The 26,246-nt window shown below is 45.4% G+C and overlaps 1 protein-coding gene across 2 annotated transcripts in view; it reads right to left on the reverse strand.

Moving 5' to 3' along the window:
• Nucleotides 1-201: 201 nt before the first annotated feature.
• NLRC5 (NLR family CARD domain containing 5) overlaps nucleotides 202-26,246 on the reverse strand; it is a 35,725-nt gene continuing 9,680 nt past the window's right edge. Inside the window, exons 10-48 of one of the 2 annotated variants that reach the window (XM_014889045.2) lie at nucleotides 24,389-24,478; nucleotides 23,483-23,533; nucleotides 23,084-23,149; nucleotides 22,768-22,851; nucleotides 22,333-22,416; nucleotides 22,081-22,170; nucleotides 21,400-21,465; nucleotides 20,253-20,330; nucleotides 19,737-19,820; nucleotides 19,443-19,526; nucleotides 18,386-18,475; nucleotides 18,214-18,261; nucleotides 17,722-17,790; nucleotides 17,014-17,097; nucleotides 16,157-16,240; nucleotides 15,197-15,286; nucleotides 15,030-15,092; nucleotides 14,392-14,475; nucleotides 13,701-13,784; nucleotides 12,982-13,071; nucleotides 12,008-12,073; nucleotides 11,427-11,510; nucleotides 11,268-11,351; nucleotides 10,680-10,766; nucleotides 10,149-10,229; nucleotides 9,553-9,633; nucleotides 9,089-9,172; nucleotides 8,771-8,854; nucleotides 8,117-8,200; nucleotides 7,944-8,027; nucleotides 7,197-7,280; nucleotides 6,650-6,733; nucleotides 5,736-5,819; nucleotides 4,992-5,075; nucleotides 4,146-4,229; nucleotides 3,953-4,036; nucleotides 2,834-2,917; nucleotides 2,468-2,551; nucleotides 202-2,057 (exon numbers count right to left, since the gene is read on the reverse strand). In XM_014889045.2, the coding sequence (XP_014744531.2) occupies nucleotides 1,976-2,057; nucleotides 2,468-2,551; nucleotides 2,834-2,917; nucleotides 3,953-4,036; nucleotides 4,146-4,229; nucleotides 4,992-5,075; nucleotides 5,736-5,819; nucleotides 6,650-6,733; nucleotides 7,197-7,280; nucleotides 7,944-8,027; nucleotides 8,117-8,200; nucleotides 8,771-8,854; nucleotides 9,089-9,172; nucleotides 9,553-9,633; nucleotides 10,149-10,229; nucleotides 10,680-10,766; nucleotides 11,268-11,351; nucleotides 11,427-11,510; nucleotides 12,008-12,073; nucleotides 12,982-13,071; nucleotides 13,701-13,784; nucleotides 14,392-14,475; nucleotides 15,030-15,092; nucleotides 15,197-15,286; nucleotides 16,157-16,240; nucleotides 17,014-17,097; nucleotides 17,722-17,790; nucleotides 18,214-18,261; nucleotides 18,386-18,475; nucleotides 19,443-19,526; nucleotides 19,737-19,820; nucleotides 20,253-20,330; nucleotides 21,400-21,465; nucleotides 22,081-22,170; nucleotides 22,333-22,416; nucleotides 22,768-22,851; nucleotides 23,084-23,149; nucleotides 23,483-23,533; nucleotides 24,389-24,478 (3,136 nt within the window). In that variant the 3' untranslated portion in view covers nucleotides 202-1,975. The remainder of the gene's footprint in view (nucleotides 2,058-2,467; nucleotides 2,552-2,833; nucleotides 2,918-3,952; nucleotides 4,037-4,145; nucleotides 4,230-4,991; nucleotides 5,076-5,735; nucleotides 5,820-6,649; nucleotides 6,734-7,196; nucleotides 7,281-7,943; nucleotides 8,028-8,116; nucleotides 8,201-8,770; nucleotides 8,855-9,088; nucleotides 9,173-9,552; nucleotides 9,634-10,148; nucleotides 10,230-10,679; nucleotides 10,767-11,267; nucleotides 11,352-11,426; nucleotides 11,511-12,007; nucleotides 12,074-12,981; nucleotides 13,072-13,700; nucleotides 13,785-14,391; nucleotides 14,476-15,029; nucleotides 15,093-15,196; nucleotides 15,287-16,156; nucleotides 16,241-17,013; nucleotides 17,098-17,721; nucleotides 17,791-18,213; nucleotides 18,262-18,385; nucleotides 18,476-19,442; nucleotides 19,527-19,736; nucleotides 19,821-20,252; nucleotides 20,331-21,399; nucleotides 21,466-22,080; nucleotides 22,171-22,332; nucleotides 22,417-22,767; nucleotides 22,852-23,083; nucleotides 23,150-23,482; nucleotides 23,534-24,388; nucleotides 24,479-26,246) is intronic. The other variant, XM_088172038.1, reaches the window with a different exon arrangement.

Consider the following 26,246-nt stretch of genomic DNA (forward strand, 5'->3'; position numbering starts at 1 on the left):
GTTATGTCACAAAGCACGATGCTGATCCTTAAATAGGGACAGTGGCTCCCCCAGGAATAATCAGCACCATCTGTTCACAACCAGTTGCCCAAAGATTTGCTGGACCAGCATTTCTATCTCATTCCAGATGTCTGCCCTGCCCAAATCAGATCGGTTACATCTCCCCAGGCAAACACTGCTGCAAACAAAATTCCACAAATAAACCCAACACAAGACTTAAATATTTATAGCACAAACGTGTAAGAAAAACGTAATAACACCAGGTAATAGATGAGAACAGGGTGGCTGCACCCCTGTGACACAAGCCAGAATTCCATGAGTCCAAGGGCAATTATTGTCTGTCTCCTCTAAGCAGCAGCAAATTTGGTGTTTGGGATCTTCTCCCTGCAGTTCCCAAGGGTCCAAATCCTCAGCCCAGCGACTTTGGGCTTTGTGGTTCAGGGGATAGTAGAGACTTGAAGGATCTTTCACGTGGACAACATTTCAAGTTAATTGACCCCTCCCTTCTGCTGAAGGAGGTTAGTGCAACCAGTCCAAAACCCCACAAAGCTCTACAAAACCCCACAAGAAAACAGTCCGTAGTATCATGTTCCTGTCACACAGAGCAGTTGGTTTTCTTGTAAGTTGTTTTACAACCTCAGTCCTTTAATGTTTCTCATGGATTTTTTTTTTTCAATTTTCTTTTCAATTTCAAGTTTCCTTTTCATCACAATATAGACGTTGATCATTTTTGGGCAATGACTTGAAATTTCAAATGTCCTGAAATTTTTGGGGGTTTTCTGGTCACAAAACTGAAGCAATTCTGTGTGAAAAGGAGGCTGTTATGAAGAAAAAAAAACCCAAATATTACCTTTTTCTTACAGATTTTTTTTTTTCTTCTCCCAAGAAAACCTGTGGCTGCCCCATCCCTGGAAGAGTTCAAGGCCACTTGGCTTTGAGAAACCTGGTCTAGTGTAAAGTGGTCCTGCCTGGCACGGGTGTTGGACCTGGGTCTTTAAGATCCCTTCCAACCCCATCTGTGATTCTATTTTTTCCTAAAAATCACAGAGGAATTTCACACAGTTACAGATGATTTTTAAGCAGCCTGTTCATCTGTAACAATGTCAACAATTTACAGTTTGGGAAATAATTTTACATCCTCTCCTGGAGGACATGTATTCTTTTACTGCAACACCCTGTAGGTGCTGTAATCTTTATTAAGGATAATAAAATATTCTGCTGGCTTTCTGAATGCCTGAGAAGATGCATCTCATCCTAGAATAATGCAATCATAATTGGAAAAGACCTCTAAAATCATTGAGCCAAACCTTTAACCCAGCATCAACATGTTCATCTCTAAACTAAGTGCCCAAACCCACACATTTTCTGAACACTTCCAGGGGTAGTGACTCCAAAATCTCACAGCTCTGAGAAAATCTTATATCTGCTTTTTTGTGACTGTGTGTGAGAACTTAATTATGGAACCTATTCTTTCTGTCACTCACTGCCCAACCCTCAAAATAAAGATTAAGCATTTTCCTTTTAACAGAGTTGAAGCTTGGAGGGAGGTGATACCTTTTCATTGTAGGGCAATACAAAAATAAATAATGTCTATTACATAAGCATTCTTACCACTGTTTGCTAATAACTTTCTGGAAAGTTATTCTCTTGGAGAGAGTCTCAGTGTTTTTACACCAAGAATACTGTACTGCCTGCTCAGCAGCAGTTCTTTACACTATTTTTCTCTTCTGTAAATAACAGAATAAATTACAATAAAAGGTCATAAGAAACAAAGCAAACAAAAACCAAACAAAACAAAAAAACCCAAACCAAACAAAAAACCACCAGTGTTCACACTTGGTTCAGTGCAGCAAAGAAAGACCCAATAGTCGCAGCATTCAGTTGTAGGAACTCTGAGTTCCTGGGCTCTTCAGTGCAGTTTTGGGGGCAGCAGGAGACAGAGAGCAACTCCTAGTTAGGCAAAGGATCTTCTTTTCTAGTTGAAGGAGAAACACAATCTTGGGTCTTGGCTTGTCAGACTCTCAGCGAGGCTCTTGGGCACTGGATTGTCCCACAGCCTGCAAGGACAGCAAATCTGTTACCTGTATCTGGGAGACAGGGACCCCAGAGAGAGTGGGACAGGGGAGGAATGCACTGCAGAATTGAAACCAGAAGCAATGAGAGAAAGAAAACTTTTAAGAACAAATGCAACAACTTCCTGATGGGGACATTACAAACCCGGGTCTTCATTTTGGTCTCATTTAAAGCCAGCAAGCTTTTCACTTTCTTTTTTCCCTGGACCTTCTGAGGAGGTGAAGCTGTTCTAGAAAACCTCAGCTTACTTGTCTTGTGTCTGCATTCCCTGCAATTCCCTGCCAGCTAACCCAGGGCAGCAGGGGCACGGGTCACACCTGTCCCCACACTGCTCACCCTGACTTCTCCTTGCTGAGCCAAGACCCAGCCACAGAGCTCTGTGATACCTGCTCACCTTATGAACTGAATTTCTGGGCACTTGGCAAGTTCCTCCACGAGCTTGGTGGCCCCACTGGCTCCAATGCGGTTTTTCTCCAGGCTGTTTTAAAAACCAAAACAGAATTTTGAAATCCGAAACAAATCCAGAGTGGAAAACAGCTGAAGAGTCCCACGATGTGATCATCTTAAATAAAATAAGTGCTCCTACAGGTGTGTCAGCCAGGCAAGGCTGGCCCTTGGTGCATGGAGCAGGCTAAGCAAGAAATTAAACTGCAGAAACCTGTCTGTTCCCCATGTGCATCTCTTTTCTGCAGTCTAGTGACTGAAGGCTCGATGACAGAAAAATGAGCCTTCCCTGGGTTTTTCTCAGGGCTGTACTCACTCTAACACCTTCAGCTTTTCCATCTTTGGGAGCGCAATGGCCAATTCTTGAGCTCCTCCATCTCCAAGGGCGTTCCAAGACAGTCTAAGGGAGACAAGAAATCCCAGTTGTGAGTCTGAATAAACGCTGGTGCCCCTACTGTGACATTACCCCTCGTGGATTAGCCTTTTTGCAAGAGCTAATCATCCTCTTATCATGACAGGTAAACATTCCCCTGGATTACAACTTAATTTTGAGGATTTTCCTCCATTTCATCACCTATTTCCATGTGGAGGGTCTGTGGACTGTGGTTGTCTCAGAGTCTGGCAGGCCCAGGGAATGAGATGTGAAAGATGGAAATGACTGCTGAGCACACAGGGAATTTTTTAGCAGTGTGTTTCATCGATTAGTAAATTACTGGTAACATTTACCACTGAAAAGTACTTGGTGGAAAGCATTAACAAGTATTCAGCAGGCTCAGAAATGCCCTGCATTGATGTTAGATCCCAAAGACCTGGGGTTTTTGAGCTTTCTGTGCTTTCTGGCACTAACCCTCTAAAAACCACTGCTTTGGACCTGAAGCCTTGAAAACAGCTTCTAAATATAAATAATAAAGTAAAAATCACAAGTGTATAGTGAAATAGAAGTGTGTACTTTCACATGGTAATAAGTTTTAAATTTAAAGTTTTTATAGTATAATAATAAGTATGAAACAATATAAAAAATTTTAGGCGTTGTCTCTTTCAGTGTTCATCTTCCTTCTTCATAAGTTTCAAGTAGTAGTTTCTAGTTAGTCAATCAGTGTCACACTAAAGGTCATGAAAATCTAATTATTAAACCAAAAATAGAAATAATATAAGTATTAATTCCCTATTAGACTGTTTAGCTTTAAAAAACCTTATATCCTCGCTTCTAGCAAGTAGCTAGAAGTGCTGTTAAACACTCTGTATTCTCTAATAAGATTTAATAAACAACCAAGCCCAAACATGAAAAAAAAACATTTTCATCATGTTTTTGTTAATCCTAGCTCTAAGAAAAAGCAAAAAAACCCTAAAACAAACCACTAATTAAATAGTGCAAGACTGCAGACCGGAGCAGACGTGAAAATGAGTGACTGTGACCCACCCATCCCACACTCACATTATCTCCTCCAAGGACGGGCACTGTCGGAAGCCGAGGGACAGGGATTTGGAAGCATCATCAGTGATCCCACAGAACTTCAAGCTGGAGCAGCAGGGAGAGAGCAAAGAGAGGGCACGGGGTGCTGGTGAGAGCCGTGGGGAGCACAGCACCGTGTCCTGCCCCTCTGCCCCAGCAGTGCCCTGGTACTCACTCCATCCTCCGCAGGCGTTTGAAGCACGGCAGCGCCTGGGACAGGGCACGGATGCTCTGCTCCCCAAGGTCGTTTTCTGATAAACTGCAAGAGTGATGGAAAAGCTTGGAGTGGTGCAGAAAACGTAGGTACAGTCAGAGAAAAGCCACCATGAAAACGTAATCATGTGAAGTAGCAAGTTAATAACTACTGCCCAGACTAAGTGAGCACTGCAGGCAGCAGGGATGAGCCAGATTGGGGCACAGCAATTTTAGGTCAATTCACTGCTTGGTACAATGGGAATGACAGCCCTGCTGTAACTCACAACCTCAGACCTTGCCTGCAGACAGAAACATGGGGTATAAACCTGTGTCAAAGAAGGACAGATCTGCAGCACATCGTGTGTTGCATGTGAAACTGGAAATAAAAAATTATCCTGGAGTTAATAACTGGTGTGACTTGAGAGGAAATGACAGTAAGGGAGAATGGGAAGGAGTCCTTCCAACACCTAAAGGGGCTACAAGGGAGCTGGAGAGAGACTTTGGACAAGGGTGTGGAGAGACAGGACAAGGGGGAATGGCTTCAAGCTGACAGAGGGCAAGATTAAATTGGATATTACGAAGCAGAAATTGTTCCCTGTGAGGGTGGTGAGGCCCTGGCACAAGTTTCCCAGAGAAGCTGTAGATATCCCACCCCTGGAATTGTCCAAGGCCAGGCTGGATGGGGCTTGGAGAAACCTGGTCCAGCAGAAAATGTCCCTGCCCATGGCTGGGGGATTGGAAGGAGGTGATCATCAAAGGTCCCTTCCAGCCCAAACCAGCCTGTGATATGTTTGGCACCATCCCAAGTGCACCTGCCATGACCTACCTTATCTCTTCCAGCAGCTCACACACCACCAGGGCTCTGGCCAGCTCCAGCCCTCCTGCCTGCCCAATTGTATTGTTCTGGAAGCTAGCCAAGGAAACATAAGCATTGGAGGATTATTTTGGAATAAAGCTGTAACAAAAGCTCGTATTTAACTTGCCAAGAACCCAACCAGAGGCAGTCTCCTACCACTGGGATTCCTAAGTTATCTTTTGATGACATTTTCAACACAGGCTGGAAGAGATGCCTCTAGGCTAACTGAACCCAGTGAGCACTTCTAACTCACCAATATCTTGCTTTGTTACTATAAAACAGTACAAGAAAATCCTACAGGTCAGAGTCCTGGAAAGACTCTCACAAAACTTTTAAAAATACAGTAACACTGAGCTCAGGGAAAATAAATTACTCGGATGTGCCTGCACAAAAAAGTGAGGGTCCATAGAAGATGCTCATCTTTATGCTTACATTCCACCAGAAGCATCAGAAACCCATACTCAAAAGCAATTTTAAGGCTTATTTTACTGCATACTCTCTTTCTGGTTCATCTCTACAGCTAATGCTGCAAGAGATTAAGCAAGAAGAGTTTGTGACTCTTACAGCAGAGTAATTGTGGAGGGTTTCTCAGTCCTGGGACACGGAAATTACTCTCTAAACAACCAGTGCCCATGCCTTTTCCCATTCCTTCTTTCAGCAATCCCCATATTCCCCAGGATATCCAGCCTTCCTGGGGCAGAGGCTGACACTTACTGCAGGATCTTCAGGTTGGTCATGTGAGGCAGACAGAGGGCAAGTGTCACTGCTGTCCTGTCTCCAAAATCATTCCTTGATAGTCTGGAAGAAGCAGAAATGAAACGTTACTGGCAGTGAAGTCCTCATTCCTTACCTGTGTGTCACCCACACGGATGTGTGACCCCCATTCCTCACCCACATGTCCATGGACTGTGCTGAAAGGACCTAATGTGCCTGATTGAAAGGACTCTGAGGGTGGGAGGAAGAAACAATGAGGTTTTGAAATCCTTCAGCAGAAGTTAAACAGGGAAGTAAAACTGAGCTGCACTTGCCAGAAGCACACTTGTCTCCCTTCCTGACTGAGTTACCTGAGCTGGAATTTAACTGAAATTGCATTTTTTTCTACGTGCCCTTAGTACACACACCATAATCTGAAGGTTACAAGGACAGGTCCAGTAGCTTAACTGCAACTTTTCCTTATTTGTTATTTTTAAATTTTATTTATTTAATATGGCAGGGCACATACATTCTTCAAACTGGTCTGGAATAGAACATCAACAAATCTGACTGTGGAAAGCCTTTATCTGTCCATTTCCCTCCATTTTTGCAGCCATAGAGATTAATGTTGACTTCTTGGGCAACATAGGCACTGAACAGCTCTGTCTGTAAACTTGCAGATTCAGCTCTTGAATCCATTAGTCCACTAATGCAGACTGCACAGTCTTTGGAAATCTTCAAGACAATCCAGCAACCCATCCCCAGACATTCCACACCCAGCACCACACATTTCTATGGTGTGTAGCAGAGTTTTCACCCTGCTCTCACAAGAATCAGTGGTGAAACTGATCCTGGCTTTATTGGAGCTGTATCAGTTTTCTATGCCTTGGTTTTTGCCCAGCTTCTCAAAAGGACATTCGAAATTACACACTTACAGTAACTCCTTGATGTGCTTGCAATGGGCAAGAGCTGCCATCAGCTTTTCCCCTCCAGCAGGACTAGGACAATTCCCTGAAAGGCTAAAATAAACATGAGACTGTCAGTGAGTAAATGAGAACCAGAATGTACCAGCTGAAGATATTTCACTGTTTGCCTGCTGTGATGGAACTCGGGTCTCTGGGAATGGTCTGGGGATTTTTAGGCTCTTTTGTCAAGTGCTGAGTAACTCCTGGCCCTGCAGATACTGTGGGGAAGGAGCGGTTTTCCCTCTCACAGACAGAACTGGGAACTTCCTTTTCTTGCTTCAAGTTATTTCCAGGTTTTTAATTTCAAAAAGTTACAAGGATTACCCCAAGAGCTGAGCCTAATAAAGAGCCTGGATGCTCTAATTTCTGTTCCCTGGGAGAAGGAACAGTTTGAATCCCTGGGAGAAGGAAGAGTTTGAATCCACATCTCAGAGAGCCTTGCACAGGGATTCCCACATAGGCTCCCCCACCAACCACAGCCATGACCAAAAAGCTGAACCAAAACAAAGGAACTCACTCGAGTTTCTTCAGGTTTTGCATTTCCAGCAGGACAGCAGCAAGATTTATCAGGCCTGGATCTTCAATCTGGTTGTGGCTTAAACTTTAAAGAAGAGATGGAAGGCTGTGTTGTAAAGGAAACTGGCAGGCAAAGTACAAGATCTTACTTGATGTGTCCCATTTGCTGGATGACACTTCAGGCCTTGCCAGCAGAATCAAAGAGTTGTTTATCTCAACTATCTCACAAAAATTAATAGGTGTTAATGAGGAATTTAAAAAATTGCAAAGAACAATTAAAATCACTGGATCCTGCTGACAGGGGGGAAATTACTTCAGCCAGAATACCAAGAGAGGATGAAGACAGGTTGTCATTATTTTCCAAATTGCTACAGTGGAGAATGGACAGCATCTGGCAAGAGAAAGAGGGAGAAAGCAGAGCAAGCCTGGGGTTGGCTCCAGCTACAGATCTGTTCAGACCAGGCAAATGCTGGGTCTGAGGCTCTCCCAGGACAGCAGGGAGTCTTTAGTCCTATTCTGGATCCCAGGAAAGATTTAAATTCTGTTTAATCCATTTTCTACATGACTGCAGCAGAGTCCAAATTTCCTCTTCTGAACATCAGGTTCTGATTTCCTCTAGTCCAAGGTACCTCTTACACGAGCATTTTGCAGCCTTGCTGCTTTTCTACATTACTGTGTATAAGCACATCTGGTTCTCTCCAAATGCTGGCACTAGTGGTCACCTCTCTGCAAGGAAGGAGAAACTTACTTGATTTCCTCCACGTTGTGCATTTCCTTCAAGGCTTCTGCGAGTCTGGAGCAGCCATCATTACCAATGCTGTTGTGGTTCAAGCTGGAAACAACATCCCCAGGAAAATGGACATGAATCTGCTACTCAGCATCCCCAGCCAGGCCAGAGGTGACCTGCAGTCACATACTTACACAAGCCTTTTCAGGGATGGCATCTCACAAAGCCCCAGCACAAGCTCGGGGATGGCAGCACTGCTGAGTTTCATGCAGCCCAGGCTGAAAGATGGAATAACAAAGGTACAGTTGTACAATTATCTACCCAGTGTGAGCACTCAGCACAGAGGGGAGCAGAGAAAGAGTGGGAGAGATGGGGGAGTGTATTCTAGTCCCTGTGGATAATTTCAGTTTTGTTCCCTAATGCAATTCTAATGGACCTGCCTGGATTCTGGTAAAATACCAACAGAATACCAAACCTCTGGAGCAAGAGCCCTGCCCCTCATGGAGCAAGGTGTCACTGTGACCACAAGACAAGATCCATGCAAAAAAACACTACCAAAATATTTGATTCTCCACTGGAATTCCCTGCCACAGACTCCTGATCTCTGTCTCTCTCACTCACTGTTCATTGCAAATAGAAAAGTGTTGGAGTCTGTAAAACAAAAGTCCCTCTGAACTCTTCAGAGAGAAATCAGAGTGTAAGGATTAAATGAAAACCCAACAGAAAAGTATTATTGCTTCTTCCTGATCAGAAGCCATCAGGAAAAGTACATCTGTCCTCAGCAGATGCAGAAGAGAGGCTGCAGTTTAACTAAAGCTTCTAGAAAAGCCTGGTAACAACACACTCACTTGAGTTCTTCAATGGCGTGGCAATTCTGCAAGCCTGAGATCAAATACTCAGTTCCAGTTGGTGCAACATTGCTAGAGGTCAGCCTGCAAAACAGCAAGGATCAAATGAGAAGATCAGGTCTCAGCACACTAAGAAAGAGGAGTTCACTCCACTGACAGGCAAACTACCCCATCCCAAACCCCAGACAGCACAGACATCAGGGACCAGTAAGTTTGGGGATTTTCACACCCCTTGTGTGCAGGACTAAGAGGACTGGCCTGAGGCACAGGATTGAGCAAATAATAAATATGTGGAAAAGGTCCCAGATGGAGACATACCCAAACATCTTCAGCTCTGGAAGGGGCAGCAAAATCCTGACTAGAATTTTTGTTTCATCTTCATGGAGTTCCACGTGAGACCATCTGCAACGAGGGAATGACAGGTCTGGGCTTTGTCCAGTGTGTGCCAAGCCCACAGCAAAGACACAGCAGTGCTGGGACATCGAATTGTGACACAGCACTGGTACTGGGCAAGGTGCCAAGGGGGCCCCCAGCCATGGTGAGTGAGTATAGCTGATCTGGGCACTGGGGGATTTAGGTGATTTCAAAGGATACCCCAGGAAGCCACCAGGTCTGTGGGTCTTTCCTGTTTTCCATTCAAACACTCCAAGTAGGGCCCCAAAGGGCAGGGACTGGGACCCTGCACTGGCCTCTCCTGTGCCTTACTGTGTGTTCAGAGTGCTGCACTCACCTGCACAAGCTGCTCCCCTCCCAAAGATCCTTCACAACACCTGGCAACTCACCTCAGCTCCTGAAGCTGAGCACATTTTCCACAAAGCCTTTGGCAGAAGGAGTGCTTGATTTCTGGCTTGTACAGACTCAGTCTGCAGGACACAAACACCCAGCACAAATGTCAGAGCCCAGTGCAGCATCTGGTGCTCCCCAGGGACACGATTAGGGACAGATCAGGGCTTTCAAGAGCCCACCTGGGGCTTTCCTGCCATGTCCCATTTATGTCACAGTCCAGTGTGGAGGAACACAGCCCATCCCCACTGCCCAGGACAAGAGCTGCCTCTTCCTCCAGCTGCACAGAAGGAAAAGGACACTGATGCTGCCCTCTCTGCATGCTCATGCAGAAGCCAGCATGTCTTAAGAGTCTTCAAAGTGCTCCAGTTTTCTCCCAGGAAGGTAGCTGGATTTTTTTTTGCCTTGTTTAGGTCCAGTATGGGCCTGAAGCAGAGCAGCCCAAAGGACACATGCATAAGGTTTCTTCCACATGTGTGGCACAGAGGTGCTCTGAGAATGAACCCACGCAGCCTTAGATACTCTGAGGATATTCTTCATCCCACAGTGAAATTCAGAGCAAACAGAAAATAATGATAATCAGTCACTTTCTCACCTGTTAACAACTGATTCTGTCTTCTCCAGGCAGTGTGGGAATCTCATGACTAATTGGAAAAGGGTTTTATCTTTACATATCCTGAAAAGGAAGAGATTAGAGAACAGCATAAATCTGTGAACTCCTGAGGGAAGAAAATACTATTTTCCATAGGAAAAATTAGGAGGACTGAATGGGACAGGGTGATGCTGGCACATGAAAGCTAATCACCCATCTCGGAAGAGGTTTGTAATGTTAAGCTAGCTCCAAAACCAGCCTAAGCTTGGCATCCTTTTCCCCAAGGACAACCAGGACAACCATGGTCTCCTTCCCATTAAACCTTCTGAGCTGTGTGACCATAAAGTGTTCTAAGCACTTCTACCCACCAGCCATTTGAGTTAAAACTGGTTCAAGTGGGCAAATAGATCACAAATGCACTGGAGACAGTGAATAAGCAACAGAAGATCCAGTGCTGGCTTCAATCTCATTTCCTTAAGAGTATGAGGCCAAAAGAAAATGAAGACACCAGTGAAATGGTGAGGTGCCACTTACGTGATCTCAGTAATGTTTCCAGAGGTCTGGACTGCCAGCTCGAGAAGGTTCATGACTCTCTCTTTGCTCACCCACGGCTCTTCTATGCTGCAAAGCAGAATAAACACAGCTCTGCTTTAATCACACACATGGATCCATCTCTGCCTCTGCCAGCTGAGTGTTCCACACTCTAAATATGTGGAAAGGCAGCTCGGCTTAGCAGAGTAATGTCTGCATGGGAAATGGGACAACAGGCAGGAGTAGCCCAGCTTCCCTGCAGAGGATGGAGAATTTGCTGCAGACAAAGTGCAGGATGCTCTGGCAGTAGGAATGTGTCCACCAGAATTATCCCCTGCTCTGCAAGGCTGGCAGTGGTCTAGAGAGCCAGCACAGTTTATGGCCAGAGCTCCACATGAGGCTCAGTGGGAACCAAGGAGATAAAGCCAAATACCAGTAACAGAGTCAGCCACGGGTATTTCTCAGAATTTCTCAGGTCAATGCTACCTGCCTTTGGAAGAAGCATAGTTCACTTTTGGTTTTGATGAAAGGAGATCTTGGAAGATCAGACCAGTCTCAGATCAGTATTTAAAAAGCACAATGACACAGTACCTGATCTTCAGCAGCCCCAGATCTTTCCTCAGGGAATGCAAAAGTCTTTCTGCAGCTTGGACTGTCATGTTGTTATTTGAGGACCTGGAACCAAAGCTCACTGTAATGAACAGCTCACAAATGAACCCACCCAAATGGGTCCAAGAGCCATTAACTCACGTGTACTCTGTCAGATCAGTGCACTTTTCCAGGAGCAAGAACAACTTTTCCAAATGCTCTGGCTGAAAGTTGCACTCTGCCAGTCTGAAATGATGAGAAAGAGAACAGCCTTAGTTCATCACAAACAGTTCAGGCTTCCTGACCCAGAAATACCAGCAGCACAGCCTAACCTCACACAGGAAGAAGGTTGGCACAAAAACCATAAACACCTTTAAGAGTTTCTAAAAAAAGATTGTGGCAACACTTCAAAAGCATCTGTTGATATATTCTGGTAGAACACACCTGTATGCCATGGCACTGCTTTTTGTAGGACCTTGTCCTGTGACAGGGGCTGTAGGAACACCTACAGGTGCCAGGTGAGGGACAGACAGTGGGGAACAAAGAGAAAAAGGGATGTGGGATTCTCTGTGATGTGAGAAAACTCTTCTCAGAGGGTGAGTCAAAGGAAATGTATCAGCTATTACTGTAAAATATCACCATGCCAGGAGCCAGGGGAAAAAAAGAGGTTTTGTCTGCCCTGTCCCTCGAAAAAGGACACTACCTTTGCCAAAGAAATCACCACAAAATGTCTGTAACATTACCTCAAAATCTTTCTGGGGTCATCTCCGCTTGCCAGCTTGATGATTAAAGTTGCTTTGGAGCACAAACTGCACAGAGAAGATGAGTGTAAGATTTAGATGGATAATTATACCTTTCCCAGTGGTGAGAATTTAATGATACCAAACTCCAGAAAATAATCCAGCACAGCAGTGACAGAGGTACCTGGCCCAGCTCACCCCTCCCTAAAACAAACCAGCCCAGGGAAATGCTTCAATGAAGTCTCACTCATGCTAAATTGGCATAAAGGCAGCGCTGGTGTTTGGAGAAGCAATCCTGACCTGTCCCACTTTTATCTGCCTCCTGTGCAGTCTCTGTTGAGCTCTGGGGAGGGGTACACCAGGAGACCTTAAAGCAGCCCAAAGATTCAGCACCCACACCTAACTGCAGGAACGCATGGCAGTGCCCCTGGTTAAAGCTGGTTCAGGACAGACCAACTGGTCCCATGAACATAAACACTGATAAGGTCCCACAGATGTGCAGCACAGCCCAGTCTCATGACTGGAATCTGTGAGAAAAGCACAGAGCAACAGGCCCAGACGCCATGGGATATTTTTGTCCTGAGAGGAAAGGAGATAAAGATGCAAATCCAAGTAAAAGAACGTGGGAAATGGCTTTCTATTGCCTCTGAAATCTCAACAGAGTGAAGAGAATCTTAGAGAGCAAATGCTGGCTCCTGCCCTGAAGAGGCTCATTAACAGATACATACATGGCAATAATTGGTAGCTGAATATCTGTGTCTATACACAAAATTAACCTGGCCCTGTGGAACGGGAGCTCTGCTTGCCAGTTATGTTTGGCCATTCAAAATGGACATAACCCAAAGCTTTAGGTAGTTGGACATAAAGGTAGTTGAAAACGTGGTCCTCGTCATTATTACCTGAAGATCACAAACTTTCAATAATTCAGAGGAAAACAAGCAGGGAAGACTCAGAAATTAATGAAGAAAAACAATCACCTGACTTGAACTTCAGTGGTGTTTCCAGATGTGACAAAGGCATTTATGAGATGTAGGACTCCATCCTGAGAAATCCCATTATGGCTGAGACTGCACAGAAAGAAAGAGAAGGAAAGATTTTCACGTGCCAGGAGTCAGGGCTGTCCCCAGGCTCCTCAGGCACAGAAGCAAAATTCAAGTTGACAAAGACAGAGCAGTTTGTGGGGTGCTGGGCCCCTCCAGCTTTGCTCAGTCACTGAACTCCCCAAAAGAGCACTGATGACTTGGAGGACACAGCAAATGCAATTTTCCTCTTGCACCACAGCAGCTGGAACATTTACTGCCCCAGCAGAAAGGGAAGGGCAGAGGCTGGTGTAGGGCACAGCTCAGCTCACACAGCTCAGCTCACAGCACCTCTGGGTCCTGTGTTACTCAAAGAGGACACCACATGCACAGTGATGAACTGGAAACTCTGGGAACTGGGTCAGCTTCTGTCACACCACCCCACTCTGGTCATTGCTGCTTCCTGCTGACACTAATAAAAAGACTTTTGCTTATTTTCAGCAGGTTTTGGATGAGACCCTGAGTCACCACAGCCTGGTGGTCTTGAGCTGTGCTCATGGTTCAGCCAGAGCTTTCCTCCTGAGGCAGGAAGGGCAAGAAGCACAAGCAGCAGCTTCATGAAGGATCACACCAACACCCTCCTGCTTGCACCTTGGATTCACTGAGTGTTCTCTTACTTGAGGGAGCAGGTTCCAGGCACTCGATGCAAGTGGTCCAAGAGGCACCTCAGCCCTTCATCTCCCAGCTGATTCCTGGAGAGACTGAAAGGCAGAAGAACAGTGTGGCCAACCAAAAGCCTTTGCAACAGGTTGCCCAGAGAGGTGGAGGTTTCCCCATCCCTGGAAATATTCAAGGCCTGGCTGGACAGGGTTCTGAGAAACCTGATCTAGTTGAAGATGTCCCTGCTCATGACAGGCAGTTAGACCAGATGGCCTTTAAAGATCCTTTCTAAAAAAAAGTATTCTATAATTCTATATTTCTTTTAAACAGAAATGCTTCTCTGAGAAGCTTTGAAGAAAAAACTCAAATTTCCTGGACTTAAATCCTAGCTTAGCCAATAAAGGTCTGTTTAAAACAAATCACTGCCTTATGAAATTACCTCATGCATAAGTTCCAGAGCAAGCTCAAATGAAGAGCTCAGGTGAAGCAACAAATGCCTCAAACCAGTAATGGAGTGAAAAGCCCAAGGAAATTGTCCCATCAGCTCAAGAGGAGCTGTATAATTTCCAGTTGATTGTGTTTCTCAGCAGTGTGAATGAGCACACATACCCTTGCAGACAGGTTCGGGCAATGCTGAACCCCACAAACACAACTCTCCTGCTCAGTGACTCTGCTCAAGATCCTGGTAACAGCCCAAGCCCCACTTACTCCACTTCTGCCAGCCACCCGTGCTGCTCCAGGATGCTGCAGAGCTCCTGGACCTGCCCTTCCCCGATGGCACAGCCTGTGAGCCTGTGAGAGACAGCAAGAGTTAAACATGGCCAGCAGCCAGCTCAGCCTGAGCTCTCAGAACTGCCCACCACTCTCTGTGCAGCATGCACACTTTTTGCCATCTCCTTGGGGCTGGAGCAGAGACCCATTAAAGCCTCCTGGCCAAGGGCACTCGGGAGCCACCACTCCCAGGGAGGCTGCAGACACATCCAACATCACACAGATGCTCAAGGATGCTCTGGATTATCACCCAGAATTTGAGGCACACATTTGGAAAGTGCAGTGATGAGGGCTCAATTCAGGTGCTCATGCAGCAGAGTTTGGTGCAAGTCAAAATGATCATAAACAGCCCAGAAAAAAAAGAGAAAAAGAAAAGCATGGGCCTCTGCCATCCCAGTGCATCCAAATGGTTCTGAATTGCATTTAAGCAGATGAACTGAGCCCTAAAGCTTAAGCTCCTCGCCCAAGCTCCTTGGCCACCCATGGATTCTCAATACAAGAGGAAATCTGGCTCCATGCACTAGTGTTTCAAACCCACCCACAAGTGAATTACAGTAAGTGTTCTGTGCCACTACCTGCAGGATGTCTTTTGGCTTTGCGTGGTTGCTCCTAAATGCAAGAAGGCATTTTCACCTGACCTGAAGCAGAAATAAAATTCAGTCCTTCAGCACAGATCTCCAAAGATGACAGGCTTTGTGGTGCCTTTAGGGCTGAGCTGCTGGCTCCAGTCTGAGTGTCTTACCTGACTTCCACCACTCTGATCCGCTCACAGAGGTTGATGGAGTTGAGGAGTAAAACAACACAATGTGGGGACAAGGAATTTTTCCTAATACTGTAAGGGAGGGGAAAGAAGAAACACTGAGATCAGCTCCCAAGAGGAGAGGCTCCCATACACACAGCCCAATTTTCTCGTTGTTCATTTTGAGACACAGAAGATTGGATACATCCCATTTAACTCAGGATGAGGGAGCAAGGACCTAAACTTTTGAGCATTGACACCCAGCCTTCATTTACCTAAAGGAGAGTCTCCTTTAGTCCCCTTTGACTAAACAGGGAATACAGACCAAGGGCTTACACTGAACAACTCCTCTTTGGGGCTACTGGACTAGAGATACCCCAAACTGAAAGCAACCTCCTGACTGGGCAAACTCAGTCTCATGAGACCCTGCAGCTCCTCCATGCTACAACATCTTGTAAAAGATGGCCAAGCTCCTTCTGGCCTTTTGTCCCCACAGTGGGGTGTCCTAGCCCCTAGCAGCAATTCTCTGGCCTGAATTCCTGCCTAAATGGCTGATAGAAAACACTTGTGGTGTCAAGTGTGGCAGGATGTCAGATCCATGCAGGGCAGAGCTGTGGGACACTGACCACACAAACAGGTGATGTGCTGTCACCATGTGTCAACCCGCATTTCCTACACTTGTCATGGATGCTGGGAGTCATGTTCCATGGGACCTAAGTGAGGAGTGTATGGTATGCTTTGCCTAGCACAGACAGCTTTCCTCCTGTCCTTTTTTGCCTTCTGCTAAATATCATTGAAGTGCTGCTTTGCTTCTAGAAACAAGAAAGGAATGGGTGTGAAAGGAATTTCTGCATTTTCTTTGCCTTGCTTGTTAGTTTACAATTACTGATTAATGCTCCTAAGATGTGCTGTAGTATTCACACTTTTCATGGCAGGAGTCAAAGCAGGGACCCCAAACATTACCTCAGTAGTGTCAGATGACAGAGGGATGGCAGAAAGCTCAGTAATCTCTCAATGCTCTGGTCACTCAATGAATTTCCAGACAGACTGTAAAACATGGGAGGAAACAAAACCCAGGAGAAATTATTTCAATCCCTAATGACTTCTGTAAAATTTACACGGACATGCACACACACGGTGTTATGGGGAAATTCTGTAAAAGCACATGTCCAGAAATGCCATGAAAATTGGTCAAGATTTAGTCCTTACAGCCTGATCTCTGTGTTTCCTTACACCCTACAGCCAATTAACATTCCAGGTTCAAGAGTCTAACTTTTGTACATTTACAAAATGATGCTACTGTTCTCTTTCATGCAGGAAATAGGGGTATTATGTTATTTTTATTTGCTATTACTCAGTTTTTGTTCTGGCCAGTATTTTTCTAATTTTCTTGGTGCCAAGCTCCTGCCTGGAGTGACCAGCCCTTCAGGACAGAGTTCATGGCTTAGTGGGACAGGAGCTCTTGCTCTGGCTGTGCTACAAGCCAAGGTCTCGAGGAATAGAGGACAACAATTGTTTCTAGACAAAGGAGGAAGTCTAGAGAACTTCTAGTCTCTGAGAGAGTTTCGAGTGATTGAGGAAGATTATGAAAACACACACGTGTTCTGGGGCCTTTACACATTGATGTGGTACACTTAGGAGAGGCCAAGTTCTCATTGAAATAGGACAGTCTGGGTTTAGCTTAGTATGGGGATGGAGTTGTGTGGGGAGCCCCGGGAGGATGTGGTGAGAGGAGAGCTGGTGTTCACCAGCTGCCACCCTGAACATCAAATCTGTGCCTGGGGAGGCAGACAGACAGACAGACAGACAGGCTGACTTACTCGATCTCTGTCAGCTGGGGACATTGAGCCAGTGTCTGGCACAGCCTGGTCACATCCTCCAGACCCACTCTGCAGTCCCTGAGACTGAAGCAAGCAAAGCACTCAGGAGCTGAACATGACCACGGGATCCAACATTCCCTGCATTCCCCAGATCCTCCATCCCAGCACAAAGCCCCTCTCACTTCCACTACTTATATTGTGCTACCCTCAGTCTAGGACTAAGAAATCAAAACCTGGGACAAGCAGATGAATTCACCATCCCTGAGCTGATCAAAGAGAGCCAGTCCACCAAAATACCAATATTTTGGGTGCTGCCTCCCTAGAGCCACATCATTGGTGATTCAGTTGTCTCTTTCCCTGCTCAGCACTGTCTTGGCTCTCCCAGAGGGAGGCTGGAAATGGTGTCTCCTATGTCCTTCTCCAAGAAGGAAATCACAGAAGCCTTTTTGGGTGACAGACTGGCAGGTCTGCATGGGATGAATGCAGCAGTCACACAGATCTGTCTCTCATTATTTATGGGTAGATGCTTCCTCTGCTGGAAAGCAAGGCAATCCCCTCAAGCCAAGCAAAAGATGCACTATTTATTTTCCTCTCTGAGGGGACACAGCTGGAGGGATGGCTCTGTCCCACACACTGCCCTAAAGACACAGACCCCACTGTCATCCCTCCCTGCAGTCCTGGTGACAAAGGGAAGCCAGGCTGCCATACCAAAAGCTCCGTCCTTTTGCTTCCTGCTTGGCATGTGCCCGGGAACCACTTCTCCATCTGCTGGCACTCCTGGGGAAAGAACAATTTAGCCCATGAGTTGTGCTGATGTTTTTGCTCCCGTGTCCCCATGAAGGGATGAGGAGGTGGCAGTGGCCTCACGTTCCAATCTGCCTTCCCTCATCACCTCCCAGAATGAGCCTCACCCCATCCCCAGAAGAAAAAGAGATAAAATTAGCCCTCTTCCAGCCTCCAGAGAGTGCTGCACCCACCCAGCACTTGGGCATCTGCTGTGTCCTGGCCCAGCAGGGAGATGTCAGCAGCTGGGTGCTGCTCAAGCTGCTGTCAGTCCATCAGCCACGAAACAGCTCCCTGAGCTTCCCCCACCCTGCCTGGAGTTTGGCTCTTTAATTGGCACACCACAGGGACCCACATGTCACCTTCTGTTTAGGATTTCACAAGAAGTTTAAAATATATGAGTGGGTATGATTTTACCTGACTCTTTCCCAAAAGGTCAGATGAACCACCTGTGTGTGTCCTAAGCTGTAACCAGAAAAGAACATCATCAGCATGGAGTTTGACAGCACAAGCTCCTGTATGGCTCCTCAAAGCCCACAGCTTGAGGTTTTAAATAGCAAATGAATACTAAAAGTACTCCTGGTCATACCTGAGGCTCACTGTCTTAATGTGTTCCAGTGTAGTTAATGACTCAGCTAAGAAAAACACCGAGTTCAGGGAGACCTGGTTGTCGTTAAACCTACAGGAAGAAAAGATTAAATCAGCTGCTGCAAGCAATACTGATAAAAATTAACATGATAAAAATTAACATTGCTCCTTCTGCAGCACTGCCAGGCTGCTGCTTTGCTGCCTTCTGCCTGTGTTTCCAGCTACAGTTCTGCAAACACAACTCACTCCCATATCTTTTAAATTCATCCTTCACTTTTAGTGTTCAGAGAATTACAGAATAACCGAGGCTGGAATGAACCTCTAGAGCTGATCTAGTCAAACTCTCCTGCTCAGAGGAGGGTTAGCATGGAGGAGACTGCTCAGGACACTGCTTGGGTTTTTAACACCTCCAAAGAATTCACAGTCTCTCAGGGCAACCTGTTCTGGTGAGATTGTCTGTAACTGGAACAGTCTTGGCTTGAGAACAGTTCAATTAATCAAACAGGAACAATAAATATTTCTTTCAATAGTACAGAATGGTGCCATACTCCTTAAGCCACAGCTCTGTGCAGAGCACTTACAATGGCAGTGCCAGGTGGAATACCCAGATAAACACAAGCCACCCCTGCAGATGAATTCAGACTCCACCACTGAGGATCTCCCCAGCTCTTCCCTTCCTTCAAAGCTGTTCCCCTCAGGAGGAGAAGGACTGCTCCCCCTCCCAATGAGGAACTTGAAGAGGAAATATTCAGTGAGTTGCTCGAGGCCTCGGGGTGTTTCAGAAACCAGGAGCCACAGCTGCCATTAGAGCACCTGTCCCCTTCATGGAGGGCTGAGCAAGGGGCCCTTGGGCACTGAACTCAGTCAAGATTCAGGTGGAGTCAACCTGTTCTGCACAGGAGGTGGGGACAGAGCAGGCAGCACAGGGCAGCTGCCCCACACAGAATATTCCTGCACTTGGCTCTGAAGAGCCCTTCCCAAATGTGCACTGTGCTTCCACAGACAGCACTTCACAAAACCCAATCCATGCATAAGGGAAAAAAACGGGAGCTACTCACTTGAGAGAATGTAACATTTTCAGTTTGGGGAGGCACAGAAACAGCTGCAAAAGTCCCTCATCTCCCAGATAATTGTGTGATAGGCTAGGATTTAAAGAAAGGCATTAATTTTCACAGTAAAAAAAAAAAGCCAATAGGCACCATCAGCTCTATTTTCTGTATGTACAGCCACACCTTCCCCCAGGCTATGGCTCTACCCCACTCTCTGTACAACACTGCAGCACAAACAAGTGGCATTTTCTCAGCATCCCAAATAACTGCAGGTAAACACCATGGGGGATGAGGAGCACTCACTCCAGCTCAGAGATGTGGCCACATTCCTTCAGGGCTGCACACAGATTCTGCAGGTCACTGGCTTGAAAATTACAGTCTGTCAGTCTAGGGGGAAAAAAGAAATCAATCATCCAGGTCTGCCCGATTTCAAACAAGGTTGTAAACTTCACTCCTCTGAAAACTAGAGAATCAGTGAAGAAATAATAATGAAATTAAACAATTCCCTTGAACTACCTCGCTGTTTACCAGCTCCCACAGAGTCTCCAGGTGCTGTGCCACCCCCTGCCTGGCACTGCAGGTCCCTGTGTCCTGTGTAAGGCTCAGGGTGGGCACAGGCTCCCAGCCCCTTGCCAGGGGCTCCAGCCATTCCCCCCAGCCAGGGCAGAGCCTGCAGCTCCCCTGGCAGCTGCAGCCCGAGCTGCTGGCACTGGGGACATTCCCAGTTCTCTTGTGATTCACCACTTAGGGATGCAGAGATTGGAAATAGGACCCAGAGACAGGACACGCATGTAATATAATGAAAATTGGCCGGGGTACCTTATTTTCTGGGAGGTGGTAGGTGTCTGGTTTTCCTCCTCATGTTGTTGGTCATCAGTAGAGAAGAAAGGTTCCTCCCTAATTGAGCACAAAACCAGACAAAAGTAAAAACTCTTTTGCTTTAGCAATTTGGCAGATCCCTGGGGCTACCCTGGCTCCAGCCCACGCCTCTACCTTGCCAATTGCAAACTCTCCTTTTCTAACCAAATATTTGAGCATGCAGGCAACTGGGGAGAAGGGGAAAGAGATATTTCTAAGTTTGATAGAGAATTCAGCTTTTGCCTAAATAAGTTTTGCGAAGAGCCTGTACAAAAATATGACTATTCATAATTAAACGGAACTGTCTATCACTAATTAAACTGTAACACTGCAACTAAAAACTACAACTATAAACAGTAAAACTGAGACTAAATCTGACTATTCATAACTAAATGGAACATGCAAAACCTAAAATATCAGAGTTTGAAATGTCACCTGGTGCCTTAAAGGAGTCCACAGATCAGGTGTGTCAGGCTGTCACTCTCTTTCAAGCACAGCCACTGGGCTGTACCCCATGACAGCTCTGCTCTTTCTCTCTGGCTAAGAGGTGGAATGCAGGGGTACCATGGGAAATGCTATTTTACAGTGGGCTCAGTCCACAGAGAACAAGGGTACAAATAGCGAAATTTCCTAAAATTCAAGGAGCAACAGGAAACCATTTCTTAGTCAAAACCTTCAGGTTGGGCTGTTTCAACCATAATTTTCTGAGGGGAAAAATTAAACTCCAAACATCTCATGATTTAGGAGTACCATGGTCCAGAATGCATAGTGTTCTGAACTGCAGGGGTCTGTGAATCTTTTCAGAATTTGGTGTGGCATTCACTTGTTTTTTTCACCCTCACTATCATCAGATAGCACGGGTGTCATTAAACAGCCTGCTCTGATTAGGATGCTGTGGGATGAAATGTGCTCTAGAGACATAAAACACGACAGAAGGCAGTGACAATTTTTAAAGTGGCTGAGAAAGCCAGGAGACAGTTCTACATTTAGATTTGGGGGTTGGGGTGGGAGGCAGGAACTGCTGTGGAGTGTTACCCTTGGTACCTACACAGGATGCAATAACTAAACAGGATGCTGAGATAACACCATTTGTGCACACACAGCCTACCTAGGAGGAAGGGAAGCGAACTCCCTGTCTTCTCTAAACCTCAGGACTGCAGTATCATGAGAAAGGCTGTGAAAAAGAGAAGTAATCAATCAATGTCATGGTTTGGTTATTTACAGGACTTCTTGTTTGCTTTTGTTCTGCAAAACTCTGGTGACGTCAATCACTTGTGCTTAAAACACTCCCAAAGCAAGAAAAAAATCATCTGCATCAGTTTAAAATACTGGTTGGATCAAATTATGCAGTATCTGATGATCCAATTTCTCTGAATCAGTAGACAAAGCCCAGACAAAATTACAATACTTGAAATCCATTGTGTTTTCAAGTGAAAGTAATAGAGGAGAACTTCCAGTTCTGCTCCAGGAGGTGTCACCAGTTCTCTCATACTCTGCAGAGATCCTGCCTCCAAAACTTCCCAAGGCAGAGAGCAGGGAAGCATTTTTAAACTCCTCCATGCATGAAAGGACAGCCAGTTTTGTAAGCACTCGAATTCTGGTTGATGGCCCTGACAAAATCAGCTTACAGCAATGTGTCACCAAGTGCCAGTGTCAGTGACCACCTTGGGACACGCTATTCACCTTCCACACTCCTGAGGTGACTCAACAAAAACCTCAGAATATAACTCCTGTATGGGAGTTATTGCATATTGGGATTAACCCCAGGGATGATTCAAGACCTACATACCTGACCTGCACCTCCATCACCCTCTGGCAGGTTTTTACTGACTTCAACAGGCTGCAAATGCCAGTGACAGAGAGGCGGTTTTGGCTGAGACTGGGAAAGAAAAAGGCAATTAGCTGGTCCCTGTAATCCCAGAGGATTTTTGTTTTGTTTTGGTTTTTTTTCACTACATTGGTAGTGAAGCAGCTCCCAGTGTTCTGCATGCTTGAAACCTCCAGAAGAAGGCAGGTTGGTTTTGTACAAGGCAACACTTACTTCAGCTGCTTGGAAATCGATATACAGGGGAGGCTTTCCAGCAGATAACTGCAGCCTTCATCTCCAAGCTTGTTGCCTGATAAACTGAAGCATTTTCCAGTTAGTGGGGACTGATTTGAACAGTAAAAACAAAGCCCTCAAAAAAGCCCTTGCTTTTCCTTGCTTCCTTTCCCTTTCCTACAATTGTTTTTTTCGCCTGGAGTGTTCTTCTGTCTCAGATAATCTTCCCTGCTTATTTCTGCATGAACCAACTTCAGACAAAAAGTTTAAGCCCTTTGGCAACATGACTCATGTTTTAGACCCAAACCATCTTGCTTTAGGAAACCTATGATCCTTAAAGCCCTTTCCAAGCCAAACCAGTCTGTGATGCTATGATCCCCTGCTCCCACACCACCTGCCCACTGCCACTCAGCAGCAAGGAGAGGAGGCACTCACTCCACTTCAGAGAGACAGGGACAGCTCTGGAGAATGGCCACAATCATCTTGGAATGTTGGGAAGACAGCCTGTGATCCTGCAAGCTGTGAACAGAAAGGCTTGGTGAGCAGTGAGGGGATGGGGATGCCCCTGGCTGGGCCAGATACAATTTCTATTGTCATTTTTATTTACTGATTCAGGTTTATTTCAAACTTTTCCACATGTGGAAATAGCCTCTCTCCTCAAGGATGAGCACATCTGCTTTTCTTGGCCTTCTACAGTACCTGTCATCTGTAAATCACATGCACCAGCAGGACTTTCAGTGTCTACCCTTACCATAATTTCACACGTCTAGTTGGACTTATGTGTTCTTTATTGTCTTCCAACTTCAAATCCAAAGATCTGCAAACAAGCAAAATATTTATCTTTTAATATGCCTTCATGAAATATCTGACATTTGGGTCCTGGTTAATATTTTCCAGCAGAAACCACAAGGTCCACGCTCTGTGTCTTTCAGCAGTTTTGCAATAGAAGCGTGGCACTAAAGCTTATCCAGGCACTAAAGATCTGCTTTTGTGGAGCTGGCAGTAGGTGTGTGCAAACCCAGGTGTTTTGGTTACTTTTCTATTGCTCAGGCAGACCCAGCTCTGCCGTGGTTGTGGCTCATGGTGACACCAAGTGATGGCTTCAACCAGCGTGACTGAGCACAGCAGAAACACAAGTGCAGAGTCTCACCTTTGAACTTCCCCAGACGTGCCAGAAAAATAAATAATCACAGTGTTCACCCTGAAAAAGAGACCCAGGTCAGTATTAGGGAATTGGTGGAAGGATGCCATTTGTTTATCAGGGGTGTTTGGTGAGGACCAAAGCTGTTGCCTGGATGCTGAAGAGGGCCTTGACATCAGCCTGACCAGCTCATCACCACAGCCACGTGCTCAGGGGACAAAGGACACTCCACGTGTTGAGCTGGGGCTGCAGTGCAGATGAGACACTCACACCATGGAAAAGATTGGGCCAGGAATTTTTTCTTTTTTTTTTTTTTTTTCTTTTTGCAAGGCCAGAAGTTTGTTGGAAACAGATTCAATAGAAACTCCCAGCAAGAAAAAAGCCATATGCAATTTAAGTTACACCAGGGATTACTTTGGCCTGTTATATTTAGGACATAAGACAACCACAAGAACCAACCAACCAACAAGAATTGTTTTTAGCAATCTACCCTTTGTCATCCTGGACACATGAAAACCCCAAAATCTGTAAAAGGAAGGCAGAGCTAAAGCTCTTCACATATTTTCACTAAATTTAGCTGACTGATAGCAAATTTATGCTAGTTGGTAAAGAATTTCCTTTGTGATATATTGCAGACCTTAAAAGCAAGTTTAAGTTCTGTGATATAAGAAGAAATGTAACACCCTGGAAATGGTTTTATAGACCAAGGATTAAATGACCTATTAAAAATACAAAGAGAAAGTACATGGTATGATGAATTCCCATTTTGTTTCCAATAGAAAAGAAAAAAGGAGTTATACTGATTTTTGTTCACTTCAATTATCCAACAATTAAGCTGAAAAACAGTGTCCACTTAAAGCCAGCATCTAAAGAGACAATCTACTTGTTTTTGCAAGAGCTCTCATGTGTTGGTACCTGGCACACAGCTCAGTGACATTTTGACACACGATGCCTTCCTTTGCCAAACTGAGAACAGCATCCAAGTAAAGATGGTTGTTGCTCAGGCTGTGAACACGAGGAAAAAATAGAACCTCAGCTGCTGGACCCCACAGCACTGTTCTTTTGTTAAACAAATGCCCTCTGCTCTGCTCCCCAAACATCCTTGTGAAAAACAAGGTTCACTCTCTTGGTAAAATTTAAAAGTTTAAATAGGAGGACAATAGGAGACAAAGATAATAAAGCAAGGTTTAACAGCCAGGTGCTTGGCACTCAGCCAAGGACACACCTGCTGTTTCGAAGACACCACTTTATATACCTTTTCTGTTACATCAGCCTACTGCATATTCATAAACAATTATGCATATTGAAACCTTTCCCCAAACTAATTCACATGTTCCAAGAACTGTTTAGCATGGCTCTTCCTCGGCTCTGCCTTTTTAGAGCATGCACATTTCTTGGCTGGGGTTTCAGTTTGTTCTCATTGTCACCTCCAGCTTGGGCTTTGGTCCATACTTTCTACAGAGAGTAGGTGCTGATAGTACCAGGGGTCTTCATCATATGTTCACTGGATGTTATCCCAACAAGCAGGCAGTTTAATTACCACAAGCATAATTTATCAGCTGTTTCACTACTATGTCTAATAAAAACTATATAGCAAAGTTACTTTTAACACTATACATATAGCATCTATTTTAATATTTGTGAAAAGCCAATATTATAATATGTATTTATAACATCCTGAAGCACACAATCTTTTAATTAAGGTATTTCTCAAAATTTTCTGAAGTTTACATCTAGGACTCAACAAAAGCATTATCAGATCATAATTCTTTCTCTGCAAGCTGTAGCTCCCATAGATTTACAATCAGAGATAACTCTTCTATGTGTAACAGAATGATCATTAACCAGTTTTGGGTTAGTTAGTGGAGGTACTTCATACCTTCATGATTACACCACTGATGCACAGTGCAGTTAAACTCCCACTACAACAAATCCAATTTAAGTATGGCTTATTAAAGCAGGGAGGTCTGAACACAATCCTCCAGCCTCTGAGGATTTATTCTGTAATTGCATGTTCGTTCTCTTCCATTACTTGTTGGACCTCATTAGATATGAAACACAAGATGCTGCTTCTACAAATCCTCTGCTTGTTCTCAGGGCCACAGGGCACTGAGAGCCCCGAAGGCATCATCCCTGGGAAGAGCACTCTGTGTGTGTAACAGGGATGGGGCAGGATTACAAATGGCACAGTTTTCCTGCCTTTTCTCTAGGATGAGCTGCTTCCCTGGGGGCAGGCTGGCATTCCCCACAAGCTGTTACCAGTGTGCCCAGGAAAGCAAGGGCAGCAGCAGGTACATTCCTCCTTTCCTCCCTCCTTCTGCCCTGCTTTTAAACACTTCTAACCACACTGCAAAGCCAGTAATTAATTCCTGGATGGGATCCAGCAATGACTGCAGTATTTTGGATTCACCTGCTTGCACCTGAGGGTGTGTGGAAGACCTTTAAAGGCAGAGTATCTCCCTTTCAGCTGGGGTAGTGCTCTGACTCCACAGTTTTGTGTCTATCCCTGTCCTGCCACACAAACTACACTCAGAGCAGCTCTGCTGCTGCTTCAGCTGTCCCTGGCAGCTCTTCAGAGGCTTTAAATTCCTTCAGCCAGCCTGGTTCTCTCCACCTAAAAAGCTGCAGATCCATGCTGGGAGTTTCACCAGCAGTCTGTCCCTCTCAGTCAGCACTGAGCCACAGGAGTGGGAGAAGGAGCAGCACAGAGAAGAGGGCTCTGGAAAGGCTGAGAAGGCTCCGATGGGGCCATCCTCCCTTAATCAGAGGTGAG

The sequence above is a fragment of the Sturnus vulgaris genome, chromosome 12 (genome assembly GCF_052056855.1).
Source record: "Sturnus vulgaris isolate bStuVul1 chromosome 12, bStuVul1.hap1, whole genome shotgun sequence".
Taxonomy (NCBI): domain Eukaryota; kingdom Metazoa; phylum Chordata; class Aves; order Passeriformes; family Sturnidae; genus Sturnus; species Sturnus vulgaris.